General features: G+C 47.6%; 5 protein-coding genes across 5 annotated transcripts; 3 read left to right on the top strand and 2 right to left on the bottom strand.

The window, feature by feature from the left end:
- The first annotated feature begins 6352 nt into the window (after positions 1-6352).
- On the top strand, positions 6353-8460 carry BDW70DRAFT_139834 (cytochrome P450). Its single transcript, XM_073737489.1, has 4 exons — positions 6353-6662; positions 6724-6921; positions 6981-8045; positions 8099-8460. Exons 1-4 carry the CDS (start codon positions 6417-6419, stop codon positions 8168-8170), a joined length of 1581 nt encoding a protein of 526 aa, XP_073594345.1. The 5' UTR covers positions 6353-6416; the 3' UTR covers positions 8171-8460.
- Positions 8461-9408, bottom strand: BDW70DRAFT_139835 (mitochondrial 37S ribosomal protein mS41). Its single transcript, XM_073737490.1, has one exon. It carries the CDS (start codon positions 9272-9274, stop codon positions 8543-8545), a length of 732 nt encoding a protein of 243 aa, XP_073594346.1. The 5' UTR covers positions 9275-9408; the 3' UTR covers positions 8461-8542.
- Positions 9409-9543: 135 nt separating this feature from the next.
- Positions 9544-10963, top strand: kin28 (TFIIH complex serine/threonine-protein kinase subunit KIN28). Its single transcript, XM_073744897.1, has 2 exons — positions 9544-9816; positions 9864-10963. Exons 1-2 carry the CDS (start codon positions 9663-9665, stop codon positions 10874-10876), a joined length of 1167 nt encoding a protein of 388 aa, XP_073594347.1. The 5' UTR covers positions 9544-9662; the 3' UTR covers positions 10877-10963.
- Positions 10964-12422: 1459 nt separating this feature from the next.
- BDW70DRAFT_80490 (putative kinesin family protein (KipA)) lies at positions 12423-15475 on the top strand. The gene is made up of 2 exons (XM_073744898.1): positions 12423-13395; positions 13446-15475. The coding sequence occupies exons 1-2, from the start codon at positions 12675-12677 to the stop codon at positions 15392-15394; spliced, it is 2670 nt and encodes an 889-aa protein (XP_073594348.1). The 5' UTR covers positions 12423-12674; the 3' UTR covers positions 15395-15475.
- Positions 15476-15723: 248 nt separating this feature from the next.
- On the bottom strand, positions 15724-17310 carry BDW70DRAFT_139845 (diacylglycerol acyltransferase type 2A). Its single transcript, XM_073737491.1, has 2 exons — positions 16963-17310; positions 15724-16912 (listed from the first exon to the last, which is right to left on the bottom strand). Exons 1-2 carry the CDS (start codon positions 17202-17204, stop codon positions 15886-15888), a joined length of 1269 nt encoding a protein of 422 aa, XP_073594349.1. The 5' UTR covers positions 17205-17310; the 3' UTR covers positions 15724-15885.
- Positions 17311-17388: the final 78 nt, after the last annotated feature.

Here is a 17388-nt window from a genome sequence, read left to right on the forward strand (position 1 = left end):
CTGGAAAATATTAGGAATATACATGCACTCAACTACAATTTATTAGCCTACAGCTTTTCGATTTGATGGCTTAGCGCCGTAGAAGAAGAATGTCTAGGGAATAGAACAATATAAAATCCTAGCATAGACTCCACGATCAGAATTGTCAACTATTCTAGTCCCTTCTGGTTTAGTACTAGCACTGTTTTAATCAGAGCTAGGCGGTGATTGATATGTCCAGTGCCAGTGGAAGGAAGTATTGTTTACATGCACTAGTATGGACACTTTTATCTACAACCATCCGAATTCAACCGAAAAGTTCTTATTATCGTCAGTATCTCCAACAGTTTGGTCGCTTCATAGGCCGTTTTAGCCGACAGCACTGCACTAGATGCGTTGTGGATGCTCAATGGGGAAAGGGCAGAAGGAAACTGTTTTAACTACACGAACGTAGCCTGCTAAGGATCAGGTGTCATATGACGATTGATTCCCTATCGTGATGACGATAGATATCTCTTCTTCAATCTCTCTCAATACAATACGTAGAGGGGTCAGATCAGGGGTCAGAGAATAGGCCGCTTATATCACGTGGTGTAAGCCAGCCACAGAGGCTCATCGTGTACACCTGGTGTTCACGATAAAGGTCACCTGATATTTTTATATTGTGGTTTGGTTTGGTTTGGTTTTATTATTTAACGTCACTCGGCGGATCACGGGGCCCACGTGATCTGCGGCCTCCCAGGGGGCATCTGGACGTGCTGTCTAAATAGAACTACCTAAAACTAGCTAGATACAGGTTTGAAGCAGCAACTATGGACAATATATGTTGGAAATGAGCGGAAGAAGCATCCGGCGCTACCCTGGCCAGGTCTTCGAGGGCAGATGCCCGTTTTGACTACCTACAGATTGGGGGGGAGGGGCCGTACCCTTTATCCAGGTAGATGTGTGGACTGTCGCATTATCAAGCGCTCCGGCGGGCCCATTTCGGGCATATATCCTTGAAGAAGGATGATTCTTGCACGATGCGGCTGAATTCTTCAGCCCCGGCAGCTGTACTTAAGAGCCAGTCTATTGTTTTTGACGGGCCATCCTTTTTACATCTCCATCTATCCTTCCAGCGTTTTCTGGTGTATGGGCAAAAGAAGAAGTGTACTGGGGTCTTTGCCTTGCCGCAGGTGCAGCTCTCCACTTAGTCTGTGTGGTCAAAACGCTGGTGGTATGCCGTAAAGTCTCCGTGGCCTGTACGAGCGGCGACGAGTCGGCCAAGTACCCACCTGGGCAGCTTGTGCTCGCGGGAGCGGCTTTCTTTTGTATGGGTCTGATATTCAGGACTTTGTAGGTTTCAGGCGCCTTACTAGCATATGCTGTATATGTCTCTGTACGGAGCCACTGTTTGCCTCCCGTCGTAGGTATGCTGGGGAGGGGGATTTTTATATTGTGGGCTATGGAGGTGGTTACTAGCGTCGATGTCAACCGGCGAAATGCTCCTCCTTACTAATCAATATCCAGCACCTTTCTCGCCTGATCGTATGATACGATTACACCGCCATAAACGGATTACAGCTATCCATATGGGCTGAGCTACCTTCAGATACCGAGATTCTTACCCTCTGAAGCTCTCTAAATGCTATAAATTGTCTATACAGATCGTAGTTAGGAGATCAAGACCTTCAATTCAAATCGTTCGTGTTAGATGTTGATTACATAACCACCTCAATAACCGACAGTCGAATATGGTCATGTGATTAATATCTGTAACGAATGATTGTATTGAAGGCCTTGATCTTCTAACTACGATTTGTATAGGCAATCTATAGCTTTCCTAAGGCTTCAAGAGAAGGTTCTCGATATCTGTAGATAGTTCTTTTATACGAGCTGCTGCATGGCGATGTGATGTATCAAATGATCGACGAGCGAGGTGCTGGACATTGATTAGTAAGGAGGGATCTCCTCCGGTTGACACATATCAAGATGCTTCTGCAACAGCTTACGGTAGGTTCAAGGTCCTTTTTGATGGTGTTGAGTGAACTGTCAGGCTTATATCTTTTGGACAAAAGTGCGGTCTCACTGACACCATAGAGGATTGTTGCATTCAACTAACCAGCACTGTCCTGTAGAGGATGGTCAGGGCCCTGAAGTCAAGGACCCATTTTGCCCAATCATGGCCGCCTTGGCCGGGGAAATATTGTGAATGCTCACAGGTAGTTTTTTTTTTTTTTTTTTTTTTTTTTTTAAGCTTACTGCACACCCAGGATCCTGCTCCCCATATGCAAGGAAGTCTTCTTAGCAGGTATCAGGGTGGGTGCATCAAACATGAACGACAGAGTGCTACCTGAATACGGACCACTTCGCCTGACATCCCCCTCCCTGATCTCATAAACTACGGTCGCCACGCCCCTTCGGACGAGGTCAGATCAATTGTTAAGCGGTCAACTACATGACGTTCCCAGTCCAGTAAAGAGAATTATCCAGCCTTAAATAGGCACGAAAGGGTTGACGACCTGTGGCAAGTGAAAGCAGGTGGTAAGCACCGTCTAAGGAGATACTGATCAATTAACTTAGCCATAACCTAAGAACTTTAAATCACCTTCCTGGCACTAAGATTAGGCTTCTTGCACTTATCGAGTTATCAGCAACTTCTCCAGCATTATTGTTCACTGCTAAGCCTCGTCGCATCAACCACTGTACCGCAGCTCTGAGCCATGCTCTTGGCTTCCGCAGCGAATCGCTTCATATTATCTTTGCGTTCACCTCCAGTAAGCCCGGTCTATGCGAGGCAGGCATCTTTTCTGAAGGCTCATCACTATCGGGTAGCCTGTGATTATCGTTGATTAGTTAGACCACGGCATTGCTTGATTATCACACAGCGCTCGGTTCTGCACCGATGACAAAAAGCTGATATTGTCCAGTTCGACAAACTCCAATATACGTTGCCTATCTTGCCCGCTGAGGACCCGAGGACTACACCGGGAATATGCAGACAGGCTGAAGATTTGAAGGTTTGGTAACCCTAGCGTTTATCTCGGGGGAAAAAGACCAATTGGGCATCAGAATCCCCAATCCCGTGGGCCATTGGGTGCTTATTACGAGATATTGATGTATGTCGGAACTTCAATATGGGAATATGCAATGATACACAACAGGGAAATTGATATGAGCAGGTTCCGCATTGATGCTGTCGGATGGTTCGAAGGTGAATGTTGACTTTTGGTGCGGGGTTGTGGGGCTGGCTGAGAAGCAACTCCACCATGCGGGGAAGGAGTCTGGCCAATTACTCTATATAAACCTAACCCTAACTATAGGACTGCGTAGATTACCATCAACAAACGGCGGACAATATGTTGTAGGTACAAGGAGTAGCCACCCGCACTGGGTCTGATAAGTCCGAATTCCTGAATCCAATCATGTACTCTATGCAGCCTGCACTGGTTGTGATTTATCACAGTCGGAATTAGGCACAGATTCTCGAGTGGCTTTAACTCCTGTTAACGGCGGCGTATCATTTCTGGAACAGGAGGATGCGCCAGCGTAGAACAGAAATTGAGCTTCGGCGCGCATGATAGGATTGAAACTAATATCCACGAAGAGACGGCCTGAACCACCACGACTCGAGCCCTCTCAAAGTCCGCATGCAACCTAAACAATCAAGAATGACGGCTCGGCCAATAGCCGAGAAAGCCAAGATTGGGATTCAAGCATATTTTTGCTCTGAAGTACAACCTTCTCGCACTTTCTTGCATGGCTCGTAGTCCGCGTTCGAGGGGGTTGCTTGAACTCGAAGTATGCTGCCGCTGAGGATATGACAGCAAGGGAATAAAGAAGACCGATCAGTTGGGTTCCATTGTAGCAAGGGAAGTCTACAAAAGTACTCCAAATGGAGGGATTAATGGGTAGATGCATTCGATGAAAAACCTCAGGAGCTTCCGACAGAGAGCCCGTTTCGAGAGAACGAAGATTTCCTTGGCTGCCAAATAAAGCATGTCTTCGTCTACAGTACAGGAAGAGACCCCCTGAATGATTGTAGGAAATCTAACTCAGGACAGAATGGCTATTCTCCTGGTACTAAACAGTTTGTCATTTCTTGTGATGAAATTGGCAAGCGGGTTGATCATCTCAACTTGCGGAAACACGCTCATGCCTCCTAGTTGGTCAATCCCATACGCATTGAAGTCCCGCTCTTTTGGACTAACGCTGAAGGTGGGGGTTGTGCTCTGTTGAACCGAAAATTGAACATATTTCTCGCCGCATCTCTTCAGTTCTTCTCCCCTCGGTTGTCGAGGTCACCACGAGTCTCTGATGAACACTGCGGCAGGGAAAGTAATGATGCTGTCTATAGAACGAAACCAGCTCTTCCACTTCGTCAGCCAAAGCGATAATGACTTGGTCGCCGGTTCATCTGTTGCCAATGTCCTCAGCTCACTTGTATTGAAATCAAGCGAAACTGGCCAACTAGCAGGGTGGTACATTCCACCCTTAAGTGACTTCAAGCCCGGATTATTATGATGATTCAGCTTGGGAAAATACCCAGCTGCAGTGAAGGGGTAATGAGCTGTGATATACCTTCCAGAGAAAAGTTCAAAGTCCTCTCGGACATACAACTGGCCTGTCTTCTAGATAGATGTGCCATCTTTCTTCATACTGATCTGCAAATAACACAAGCCTCGTGTATGTCCCGGTGCATTGTGAAAGAAATGCATGGGAAGTGATCAAGGTAGAATTCAATTAACGTTCACCAGCTCAGTTTGTCCGAAAGCGCGTAATGACTCCTACAGACTTCCTAGTCAACGCGGTAGCTACAACCCCAGTAGGCATGCTTAAACTCCTCTCAATGTGTAGATAAGTATCCCAGTATCTATAAAGTGTTCCAGACCTTCCGCATGGTACCAAATGCAGATGGCCCATTATGACTGCTTTGATATCCTTGATGACACCATCGGTTGCTTTAATTGCAGCTGGCAACACTTGCCTTAGTACTAGGTATGACGCAAGATATTTGGCAGGTAGAACCCCATATCTATTCCTCCGTTTAACAGCTCATCTTTGCCTTGAATACCAGGATACTATGAGAAGTAAAAATGACCACGACTGGGGCATTCGATGAACGCTGCCAAGTATCTAAAATAATGGCGTCTGTTTCTGGGGTTTACTGTAGTGCCCAAGAAAGTTGCCATTGGCGCCTCAGAGGATCCTATATTCGACATCTAAGTAAGAAAACGGGCCTCCCGGTCATTGGCAACCTACCATTGCTCGTCAATTTGAACGTTTTAAGGCCCGAGTACGCATCCTTGTTCCCAGTTGGCATGATACCGCTGGGATGGAGACATGCGCTAGAAGGACTAGGATCTCATCGGACTGCCATAGTAGTGTTCGAAGTCAGTAGCCACTTCAGGCTCAGCCAGACTTCCAACCAACGATTGGAAGTTCTCCTACTGTTTTATGTAGTACAAGTTGGGATGCTCATATTCCGTACTTTTGTCCGTTTGCTTCACAGAATCCTGTTCTAACTGGCACCAGCTACCTGTTGCGATTGCATCTCAGAGTGATCTAGAAACCTTAAAATTTAAATAAATATTGATTTACTTACCCTGCAAGCCCTGATGTTGAGAGATGGATTGCTCCTTCCTACGTAAATCAGGACGGACCTAAAGCTACAAGCTTCCTGATTCTCCGCTGGCCTACCTACGCTGGCTGACCTGTGCTTTGGGAGCGCTTCGGTGGCTGAGACGCTCCTGGCGCACTCAGTTTGCCCTACGGGGCTTTGGTTGGCCTTTGGCAGTCTAGAGAAATACTGATTTAATTTGTAATAGATTATATTCCTAACCTATAACAGAGCTGCTACAGAGGCCTGACAGACTATTATTATTATATCTCAAATCAATATAATATATTGACTGTTTTCTGAAAACTGATATAAATGTAAAACCTGTTAAAACGGAATAGCCTATTAAAAACAATGTAGAGTAGCAGCAGGGCAGTATTAAAGAGCCTGTACTAACTGCTATCTTGGCAGTAAGGGCGAGCAACAACAAGGTACTTTTTAAGAGATAGCAGTCTATAGCAGCCTGCAACAGACATATAAACGGATACGTATAGAAACGTAAGTTATATTATGGGTGTAGATTGGATTCTGTCTGTGCAGGGGGCCACATGAACTGCGGTGGGGTTAGAGGGTAAGTGTTCGAATAGTAGGCGAGTAAATTGTTATCGGGTCTCACCGAAGCCATGAATTTATGCCTGAAAACACCTTAGCATCACATGACCGATTTGCCCCTGGCCCTGACATGGGCGCCACGGATCGGACCCAATCCATTCAAGGTTAGTGCCAACTTTTCCCTCGATTCCTGCGAGTGTCTCTCCATTGACACTCAACCACCCTCGTTGCGTGCTGTTCTGGCGAGGACTTTTTCCGCTGGTCTATTTCTTTTTTTTCAGCCAACATGGGACTTGTCGCCCTTGTCCTCGACAATGTTTGTGAACGTTGTTCTGCCCTATCAGTTTGGGCCCTCTCTGGGTTAGGATTACTCTCCGTCATTATTATTGCCGTTGTTCTGAACGTTTTGCGACAAATCCTCTTCAAAAATCCCAATGAGCCTCCTGTCGTCTTCCACTGGTTCCCGTTTATTGGAAGCACCATTAGCTACGGGATTGACCCGTACAAGTTCTTTTTCAACTGCCGCGCAAAGGTATGTTATACCTCCATTCGATTGACAAGCTCTATCCCTGACTGATGTGGCTCATATCTAGTATGGAGATATTTTCACGTTCGTCCTTCTGGGAAAGAAGACTACCGTTTATCTCGGTACTAAGGGCAATGACTTTATCCTTAACGGAAAGCTCAAAGATGTGTGTGCCGAGGAAGTCTATTCTCCCCTGACAACCCCTGTATTTGGACGTCACGTCGTCTATGATTGTCCCAATGCGAAACTCATGGAGCAAAAGAAGGTGAAATCCCCATTCGCTTGTTAGATTTCCCGTGGAATCTCAATCTGATAAAATTGCAGTTCGTCAAGTACGGCCTTACCTCAGATGCTCTCCGTTCCTACGTCCAGTTGATCACTGCAGAAGTTGAAGATTTTGCCCAGAAATCATCAGTCTTCCAGAACACGAAGGGTGTCTTCGACGTCTCGAAAACGATTGCCGAGATCACGATTTATACTGCTTCACGCTCGCTCCAGGGAAAGGAGGTACGTAACAAGTTTGACTCGACATTTGCGGAGTTGTATCATGATCTTGATATGGGCTTTGCTCCCATCAACTTCATGCTCCCTTACGCGCCTCTTCCTCACAACCGGAAGCGTGATGCGGCCCAGAGGAAAATGGCCGAAACTTATATGGAGATCATCAAAGAGCGTCGCAAATCTGGTGATAAAAAAGATTCTGAGGATATGGTTTGGAACCTTATGTCTTGCGTTTACAAGGACGGAACTCCATTGTCCGACGAAGAAATTGCCCACATGATGATCGCACTTCTGATGGCTGGACAACATTCATCTTCCTCTACGCTTTCATGGATTTTATTGCATCTCGCGAGGCACCCTGAGATTGTGGAGGAGTTGTATCAGGAACAACTCAAAGTTTTGGGATCTGATATGCATTTGACCTACGACGACCTCCAGAAGATGGAGCTTCATTCCAAGATCATTAAAGAGACATTGCGCATACATGCACCTATCCACTCGATCATCAGGGCAGTCAAAAGTCCTATGCCCGTACCTGGAACCTCATACGTTATCCCAACGTCGCACAATGTCCTTTCCTCGCCCGGTGTTACTGCTAGGTCCGATGAGTTTTTCCCGAACCCACTGAAATGGGATCCTCACCGCTGGGACGGCAATCCTATCGCCAACTCGACCGAGGATGAGGAGAAGATCGACTACGGCTATGGTCTGGTCAGCAAGGGTACCAACAGCCCTTATCTTCCATTTGGTGCTGGGAGACACAGATGTATCGGCGAGCAATTTGCTTATGTCCAACTGATTACGGTCACCGCAGCTCTTGTGCGGCTGTTCAAGTTTGACACTGTATCCAAGTCGGACAAAGCATCCGTCCCGGAGACGGATTACTCGGTAAGTGGTCGAAGATATCCAAGTTGCCATGGTCTAGTCTAACTTAAGTACAGTCTCTGTTCTCAAGACCTGCTGGTAAATGCTTCGTGCAATATGAGAAGCGCAACGTCACAACCAAAGCATGAATTGATACGCTCTAATGGATATATGCTTTTCAAGCCACGTAACCAGTTTAAGGGGGGCTTGATGATAACAGCGTAATATTGACATCCCCAACGGACAAGACTGGTCGCACTAAGCACTTCATTGTACATTATGCTGGTTTTCTTAACTTATAACTCATTAATTCTGCCTACATTGTCTATTGAACCTTACTAATATACGACTTGAACCTCACCTTCGATTCCGTGAAAGTCAGAGTGTCTAATCCACCCAAAAGAAGTGATAAGTGCAGTTTATGCGAGCATTGATTTCCATTTATTGAGTTGGTTCAGAGTGATGGTACAGTAAACAAGCTATAATACACAGAGGCTATAGGACATACATGGCCGGATATTTCATGCACGTCCTTTCCTTTCTTCAGCTCTCTTCTTAGCCCTGATTTCAGCCCGTCTTCTCTCACCACCATCGACCTTATGCCCCTTTTTATCTTCCCACATCCCTTCTTGAACTCTGATTATAGCTGCGCTGCCATTGGTACCCGCTATTGGTTGTAGGTAAGGACCCTTGATATAAACTCCATTGTGGATTTTCATGCCCTTGAACCTCTTGAGCTCCTTTGAAGGGTCATGTTTGTATTCGGTTGCATCCGGCGGCAGGTTCACGATTACTCGCTTCATTCCCGGAGTCAGAGTAGCCGAGTAATTCAAAAGATCCACAGAGGGCGTATCTTTAGTGGGCGCCACAGGGACCTCCATAACCCGTAACTGTGCAGCGCCGTCCACCACGTGCTCGAGGTCTCCGCCAGGTCCGTACCAGCCCTTTGTAAACTTTGAGCGTTTCCGGATCAGGTAGCGTCGTTGTTCTGCAGATTCAATTCCTGCATCTCGAAGGTCCTCAGATGACATTGAGAATAATTTGTCCCAGGAAGGAAATTTGCTGGCATGTTTTGACATGTCGCGGCCGATGAGTTTGAGGAAGGTTTCGACATTTGGGACGAACGGTGTCGGTAGAGGAAGAGGCTTCTGGCGCGGGGGTTTAGGTTCAGTGTGAATAGCTCGTAAGCATTGTTGTGTGGATTGAAATGACCTGAACGTCCGAAAAATCGAGAATGGATTGCGTAGTGCCATGGTATGGCGAGAACGAAAGGAGGCTGAATGAGATTACTCGAATGACGCGTTCGAGACAGGGGCACGAATTATTGGCGAATGATTTATTTAGGCGTCGAAGCGCAGAGCACTTATCAAGATTTGCGCGTCAGTCTTGTTATGCTTGGATAGGTATTGTTATGATGCGCAGCGAAATTTCGGCAATGCCTGCTCGCCCTGGAATAATGAAAATCCGGCGCTCCGTATCTCTAGAGATCATCCCAACCATTTTCTTGAGACTGTTAAATTGCTCTTAACTTACGGGAAAGATATTTGTAACTTAATCAATCCCTCAATTTTTCTTGGTCGCATCAGAATACTTGTTGGTGTTGACTATCCATCAGTTCTAGCTCATTCAAGCTACAGAGCAATGGCGGTTTCGCCGATGATAGCTCCATCGCATTCAAACACAGCTCCTCAGAGGAGCGCTGACTCTGGAGCCGCAACTCAGCTATCGCAAGATGTTGTTGATCGTGAGATCACAGAACAGATGAACGAGGAAGTGAGGCATAAGTACATAAAAGGCATGTTATTAAGTCTGCTATCTTGTACCTGGCTAACTCTCTCAAAGCTAAAAAACTAGGTGAAGGTACATACGCTGTAGTCTATCTCGGCCACGTCAGATCCGATCCTACTTCATTCGTGGCTATAAAAAAGATAAAAGTCAATACGGAATACAGGGATGGATTATCCATGGACGCAGTTCGCGAAGTGAAATATCTCCAGGAGCTCTCTCATCCCAATGTCATTGCGCTCCATGACGTATTCTCGTCAAAGGACCAGAATCTCAACCTTGTCCTGGAGTACTTACCACGCGGTGACTTGGAGATGCTTATCAAGGACAGCGATATTCACTATGGTGCTGCCGATGTGAAAGCTTGGATGGGAATGCTTATCCGCGGGGTCTGGTTTTGTCACGAGAACTTTGTCCTACATCGCGATATCAAGCCAAATAACTTGCTTATTGCCTCGGACGGGGAAGTCAAGTTAGCTGATTTCGGTCTGGCCAGATCGTTTGCTGACCCTTATATGAACATGACTCACCAAGTGATCACACGATGGTACCGACCACCTGAACTTCTGTATGGTGCCCGCCAATATTCTGGCGCTGTGGATATCTGGTCAGTGGGCATGGTCTTCGCAGAACTCCTCTTGCGAGTGCCATTCGTCGCTGGCAATTCGGATCTTGATCAAATCAGCAAAATCTGCGAAGCGTTCGGCACGCCAACCGAAGAAAATTGGCCTGGTGTGTCGAAACTGCCAAATTATATTCCAGCAGATAATAACATACCCTTGCAAGGCCGAGAGTTCTTCCTCAGGCAATTCCCGACAGCTGGTCCTGTCGGCGCAGATCTACTCATGTCCATGTGTACCTTAGATCCAAGACGGCGGACCACTGCACACCAAGCCCTTCAGCACAGATGGTGGACTACGGAGCCCAGACCGACAAATAAACAGGACCTTCCACAAAAACCTGGCGGCACCAAAAAAATGGGAGATGACTTGACAAGGCGTGGTGGGGAGCTTGATGACCAATTCAAAAATGCTGCTCGGCAACTAGATTTCGGTGCCATGAAAGGGTAGCACCTTTGGAGCTCCGAAACGGCCTTGCACTAGAGGATTTAGCGGCGCGTTCAAACCTGCCATTGACGGTTCTTGAGCAGAGCAGAAGCTGCCCTACATTTCACGTTGTAAAGGAGGGGCGGAGAATCCAAGAGAGTGCACTAGAGTTATGCTCCTGGGCTGCAGCGCATTCCCATGGGAAGCAAACTGAAACTTCAAGTTTGGCCTGAGGAACTGATCCACCGCCAGACAAAAGCCTTCCTGTATGGGCTACACAGAGTAACTCCAGCGTATTCCGTATATTCACTCTGGACCTCCGCGTCCTTGATTAGTCTAAAAGGCGAGCTCTGGGCCTGTTAACGCTGGCCGGAATTTCGCAACGGCTACGGTGTTGTGATTGGTCCCCTTTTTCACCTCGCGTCTCATTATGTCCACGCCAGGAGTGAAATCGGGGGCTTATCGAGGCACGAGTGTCCTCTTATTGGCCCAAGAGCAAAGGACTTTATAATGAGATCGACGACCCCAAGTCCGATCAAACAAGAAGAATAGTATTATCGATTTATCAATGATCAAGTCTGTGCTCTCGAGACTCCAGGATAAATCGAGCTCGAACGGTCGAACGAATTTAAATGTGTACCGCCGATGTAAACCTGCATGCGACTTCGAGCTTCGAGCCAAGCGTTGTTTCAATGTCAAAGCCTCGCTGTAGAACCTAGCTTAAGATTCAAGACAATGTGAGGATTGCCACCAACTAATAATCACTGATGGGCTTGTAGAACCAGCGGAATATATATGGAAAGCGGTATCGGAGCAGCGTACAGAGAGTTGAACTCGGGAAGACTCATCTCTCAGGAGGACAAGGAGATTCGATACCATATTACAAAACTCAAGTATGGAGTAGAGCTGCGGTTTTTTGCGAACGAGCAAGAAAGCTTGAGATTTTACAGTATCCGCAGGACGCGCTCCTTGCAGGGCCAGAGGGAGGGTGGTTCTATCTAGATGTATGCAAACTTCAGGGGAATTTGCAAGCAAAATAACAATCACCGGAGTTGGCGTTTTAGTGACTTGGCTCTTTTTGACGGTTCAGCGAATGTGGGGTGACGACTGCGGCCCTTCACTACCACGGAGTGTTCATCTCAAGCAATCATTACAGCGAAGCTCATCCGCTTCTCTCTTGTCCCTCCGGCTCTCGCACTGCGCGCCTGAAAAACGCGAATCCCCCTAGACATTTCTTCCCCGCTGCACTTGGTCAGGACCGCCTTTATTCCATTCGCAAAGTCGCGGAGACCAGGAATATCACCCACTGCCATATTTTCGGAAATCTTTCTTGCTATTCCTGCTATCATCTCCTGATATTCTCTCCGACGATTCTCCAGTAGTCTCGCTCTTTCGCTCTGCGTCATCCAGCCTCGTTTTGTTCTCGAAACATCACGTTCACAACCGCTAACACTTCGTCGATGTTCAATTGAGACACTTATTTGGGAAGTACATGGTTTGATACGCGGACAAAATACTAAGGTTCCAATTTTTGGTCGCGACAACGCACCGAATACTCAGCGTGTAAGGGACTTTCCCCTTCACGAGATAGTAGCAAACATCAAGCGCATCCTCTTTCTATCTACTGCATGGCTCAGACCACATTCATTCTGTTAGCTAACTTTCGCGCTATTACAGCTTCGCACGGCGAAACCTATTCCTCTATTTCTGATGGCTGCGAAATCCCTTTGATTCTGCGCGCAAACCATTTATTGTCCCACGCACTTACGCTGGCCGATTTCGTGGTTGGGAGTTTATCGTCTGCCCAAATCTTGTCAATTCAATGTCTACACTACCGCAGCCATCAAGAACGGCCTCCGGCCCACCATTGGGGGCAGCACCCCAGCTGCCAATCCCAAAATCGAGAAAAAGTCTACCTACATCCGCCGAGTCTCCCAGGGCTGTTTCTCCCTCCAAACTACGCACACCTTCCAGCCCCAGACTGACACTCAGCAAGTCTCCACTCTCCAACTCAGCAACCAATATCAGCGCTGCCAGATCAACTACGGTGGCTAGAGCTCCCAGCAGTCCTGATAAATCCTTACGGAGGACAATCAGCATTGCGGCATTTCCTCAACCCCCAAGGCCTGGAAGCCGCCCTTCTACCGCGTCATCAATGACGGCCCCTCATGGTCTACAATCTTCTGGAAGCGTAAAGTCAAAGAGGGGTTCGCGGCCCAGTGCGGGGACTACTAGCCAGAGAAGCTCAAAGACCCATTCATTACTGAGCGTCGGAGCTGCTGTCCCAGGCACAGATATGGAAGCCTCACCTTCCCAGAGCAGAAGCTCATCTGCTGAAGGATCTTATTCGACAAGCGCGACCACATTTGATGAGGGTGAGCCGGCGTCAACTAGGTCAAAGGAAACCAAGGGAAATGTCGTAGTCAGCGTAAGGGTACGGCCAAATGTTGGTGGTGAGAACTCGGCGAACCCCGAGTGGATAGTGGATGCTCGTCGAGGTCTACTTGTATATAATGGAAAAGAGGGCGGTGATTACTACTACGGTAAGACCCCTATCCTGTGAGATCACTGCGCCAGCTAACTGGTTGGCTAGATAACGTTTTTTCGGCAATGGAAAATAACGCTCGAGTCTACGACTCGGCTGCCAAGCGTTTGGTAAGGAGGGTGATGGAAGGGTACCACGGCACAGTTTTTGCTTATGGTATGACCGGAACTGGCAAAACTTTTTCTATGCAGGGAACCGCAACATCTCCCGGGGTGATCCCCTTGGCCATCACGGACATATTCTCATTTATCAGAGAAACCCCACATAGGGAGTTTTTACTTCGCGTCAGCTATCTCGAAATCTACAACGAGAAGATTCACGACCTCCTTTCAGCGTCCACTGGGTCCTCTTCAGAGGACATCAAATTACGCGAAGATAGCAAACGGGGTGTCTACGCAACTCCTTTGAAGGAGGAAATTGTGCAGAGTCCAACACAGCTCCTCCGCGTTATTGCGAGGGGTGATCATGCAAGGAGGACAGGCAGCACTCAGTTTAATGCTCGCAGTTCGCGAAGTCATGCAGTGGTTCAGATTGTTGTCGAAAGTAGGGAGCGAGTACCTACGGGCACAGCCCAGGACAGGAGATCTGGTCTAGCCCCGGGCGGGGTTCGAGTATCAACACTGAGCCTCATCGATCTTGCAGGATCTGAGCGAGCGGCAGATGACAAAGAACGACGAACTGAGGGTGCACATATTAACAAGAGCCTTCTCACTCTGGGAAATATCATCTCCAGGCTATCAGAAACCAAAGGCAAGACAGCTGCTGACAAAGATGGCAAACATCTGCCTTTTCGTGACAGTAAACTCACGAGATTGCTGCAGCCAGCTCTCTCTGGCAATTCGCTGGTCAGTATACTTTGTACCGTCCAACTGAGCAGCTTGGCTGCATCAGAGACGCTGAACACCCTGAAATTTGCTGCCCGAGCCAAAAACAATATTGTTAGCCATGCCAAAAGGGCAGAAGAGGCGTTTGGTGGCGGCGGTGGTGATGCAGGCAGCCGCGTGCTACTTGAACGGTACCGTATGGAAATTCAGGCCCTGCGTTGTCAGCTTGAAAACCAAACAAAAGCGCAAGCCGAGAAAGAGCTCAAGCTGGAAGAACAGAAGTTAGAACAGGAGGCTCAAGAGCGCCACGAAGAGCAGATGCTCGAAATGCAGCTAGCTCGGACCGCACTCAAGGAACGAATAGAGCATTTGAACCGACTCATTCTAAGTTCAAAGTCCACAGGCGTCAACTCACAAGGAGCCATGTCTGCTCTTGGCCGGCTTTCCAGACTGTCTTCCATAGATCCGGGATCGCGGTCTCTGCGCTCTTCTGTCAGTCAATCCACTTTAGGCACGTCCATGCGGCCGGTTTCTTTTCTTTCCGTCCATAGCCAAGAATTCCACCTGAGCAATGAGGATGAGGATACGATTGGGGAGTTTGCGGATGGAAAGGCCAGTGCTCAAAGACAGATAGCTGCTCTTCAGGCCGACCTTGCCGATAAAAACCGTTATATTGCAACACTGGAAAGGCGTTTGCTCCAAGCTCGGCGATCCAGCCATTCTCGCATGTCATTGGGTATGAAAGCGAACAGCTCTACAGATAATCCCGACTTCGTGGCCCAGCTCCGAGAGAAAGATATGGAGATCAACGAACTCCGCGTCCAGTTAGACGATAAGGATCGCATGCTGACAGCCCTTCGCTCCGCTGCTCGACACCGAGATCTTGCCCAGCTCACCTTGGATAACCAAACGTTACCAAAGGAGAGTAGTTCTCCAGACCGAGAACCGCCGCCGACTTCTCAGGCTCCTGAACCCGGGGCGAAGCGAAAGAGTATGGACGAAGTTTCGCGAATCCTCGATGAGATGATTCAAGACCGTGTTGAGAGTGGACATCTAATAAAAGGTGCCCGTGGGAGTGTTCGAGTGGCCCCTGGAAGTCGAAGGGCATCCGAGTCACATCAGGCTACAAGGCCTACAGGTACGGCTCCACTGAACAGTCGTCCGAGTGCATGATATGCTTCTTTTTGGGGTCGCTACAATATTGTTCTATTAACCGGCGTTTTTCATGACTTCTTTTTGTCTGTGACTGTATTCGCCCTTCTTTCAGATACCCAGATTGTATTTTTTTTTTTTTTTTTTTTTTTTTTTTTTTTTTTTTTTTTTTTTTTTTCTGTACCTATACTGCGCCAGTCGCAATGACCAACCTTCCTCGTATCGATGCGTAAATCTTCAAAGTCTATATATGAAAGAATAGTCACGTCGAAACTCGTCATTTGAGCTTATTAATCGACCTGTCTCGCTTCTAGACTTTTCTTAAGTCTAACGACTGCAGGATGAAGGTTTCCCCAGATTCCAATATCAACAAGAAGTATACCGATGTTTTGTATGTTTGGCACGTGACGCCGATAAAGCCTTGCTCTAAACTTCTAACAGTAGAACACTCCACTAGATGTTTATTCGTGCAATCAAAGAGATTTTCAGGTAGAGTCAAGTTCAGCCAACCCCTAGGCCACTATTTCAATTTCAGAAACCCGGTCTTTCGCGTAGACGTCCTTCCACTCTTCCCACAGTCTCTCAAGTTCTCTCACGTACTCTGAATGGAGTTGATCAATATAGCCGTCATTGATTTTGTTTCTGTCCTGTTGCTGAACCACATGTATAGGCCGGCCGACAACAATATTCAGCGGGCGGCGGTACGGCATTAAGCCAACATCATAGTTGAAAACACCGCGTGCATGAAACAGCGGAATGGTGAATCCCAGTGTCTGTTTCACCAACATTTGGAACTTGTGAATAAGGGGATGACTATCTGAACGGACCTGTTCGTATAGATCGTTTTCTCCAAAAGCCAAGACTGGTACAAGGTCAGCACCAGTGCGGATGGCTAGCTTTATGAACCCCATACGTCGCTTCAGGACAAGACGTAATGAGCCTGGTGATGCATTGAGGGATTCCCGCGCACCACCTATAACAATCGTTATAGCACGCCCCATGCCTTCGCCGTCTATTCCACCTTTACTGAGGAGGTTTTCGCATGATTCGCGCGAGACACTAGCAAGACCCATTGAAAGTGCGTACTCTCGGTAAAATGGTATCCGAAAATTGGAATCCAGTGTGAGTAGCGTGTTTGTGATACCAGGGAAAAGCTTCGAAAAACGTAGAGCCTCGGTACAGAACGCTGCAAATGCGCCAAGAGAAATGATTCCGTGAGGATGATATCCAAATACATATTTCCTTGTTGGCAGGAGAGGTGCAGAACGGTGTAGACGGGCCGGAAAATAAGAGGCGTAAAGTGACCAGATCGGGAGCGATCGTAAAAGATCACTCCTATATTTTAACGAGCCCGATGTGGCCGCATTCGAGAATAATGATATATGAACCAGATAGGGTAGCAAGAGAGGCCATGACAGAGGTATAGCACAGGTGAAGAAGAAAACTCCGAGGCATATAGCAATTGTCAAGGTATGGCATAAGACCACGAGTGTTTGTAACCGTCGCTCGAAGCGGATATTAAGCGGTGCCCAGTGAAGGCTGACCCGTCAGTCAAAGAGAAAAACTAACATAAGTATATCTTCACGCACCCATACTTTTCATACCCCTTTGACTGTTGGTTAGAAGTTCCCGACTTTATGCCTCGAATCGACCCAGGCGCATTATTGGGGGTCTCTGATAGTCCATTCACGGCATTGCCAGTAACCCTTCCGAGCACCTCATTCACCCGTAAATGACTCTTATGGGCTGTTTGGCTGGAATAATCTCCTGCGGAATCAGCCTCCGTGACTGAATGTTGTGCCACTTTCTCCGTGTCCATAAAGGTCTCCATGGCAAAGCAGGTAGCACAGTTCGAACAAGTCCGAGTAAGCTCAAGCGATCAATCATACAGAGACCAAGATGAAGCACTTGGTCATGCGCATGAAGGCAGCTTGTCCTTCTGTGCTCCATGTGGGGAAGGAAGTCGAAACAATGTCGTCATAGTATGGCCTTGATTAGTCACGGCGCCTAAGGGT

Source organism: Aspergillus foveolatus (genome assembly GCF_047715535.1).
Source record: "Aspergillus foveolatus strain CBS 279.81 unplaced genomic scaffold BDW70scaffold_38, whole genome shotgun sequence".
Lineage (NCBI taxonomy): Eukaryota > Fungi > Ascomycota > Eurotiomycetes > Eurotiales > Aspergillaceae > Aspergillus > Aspergillus foveolatus.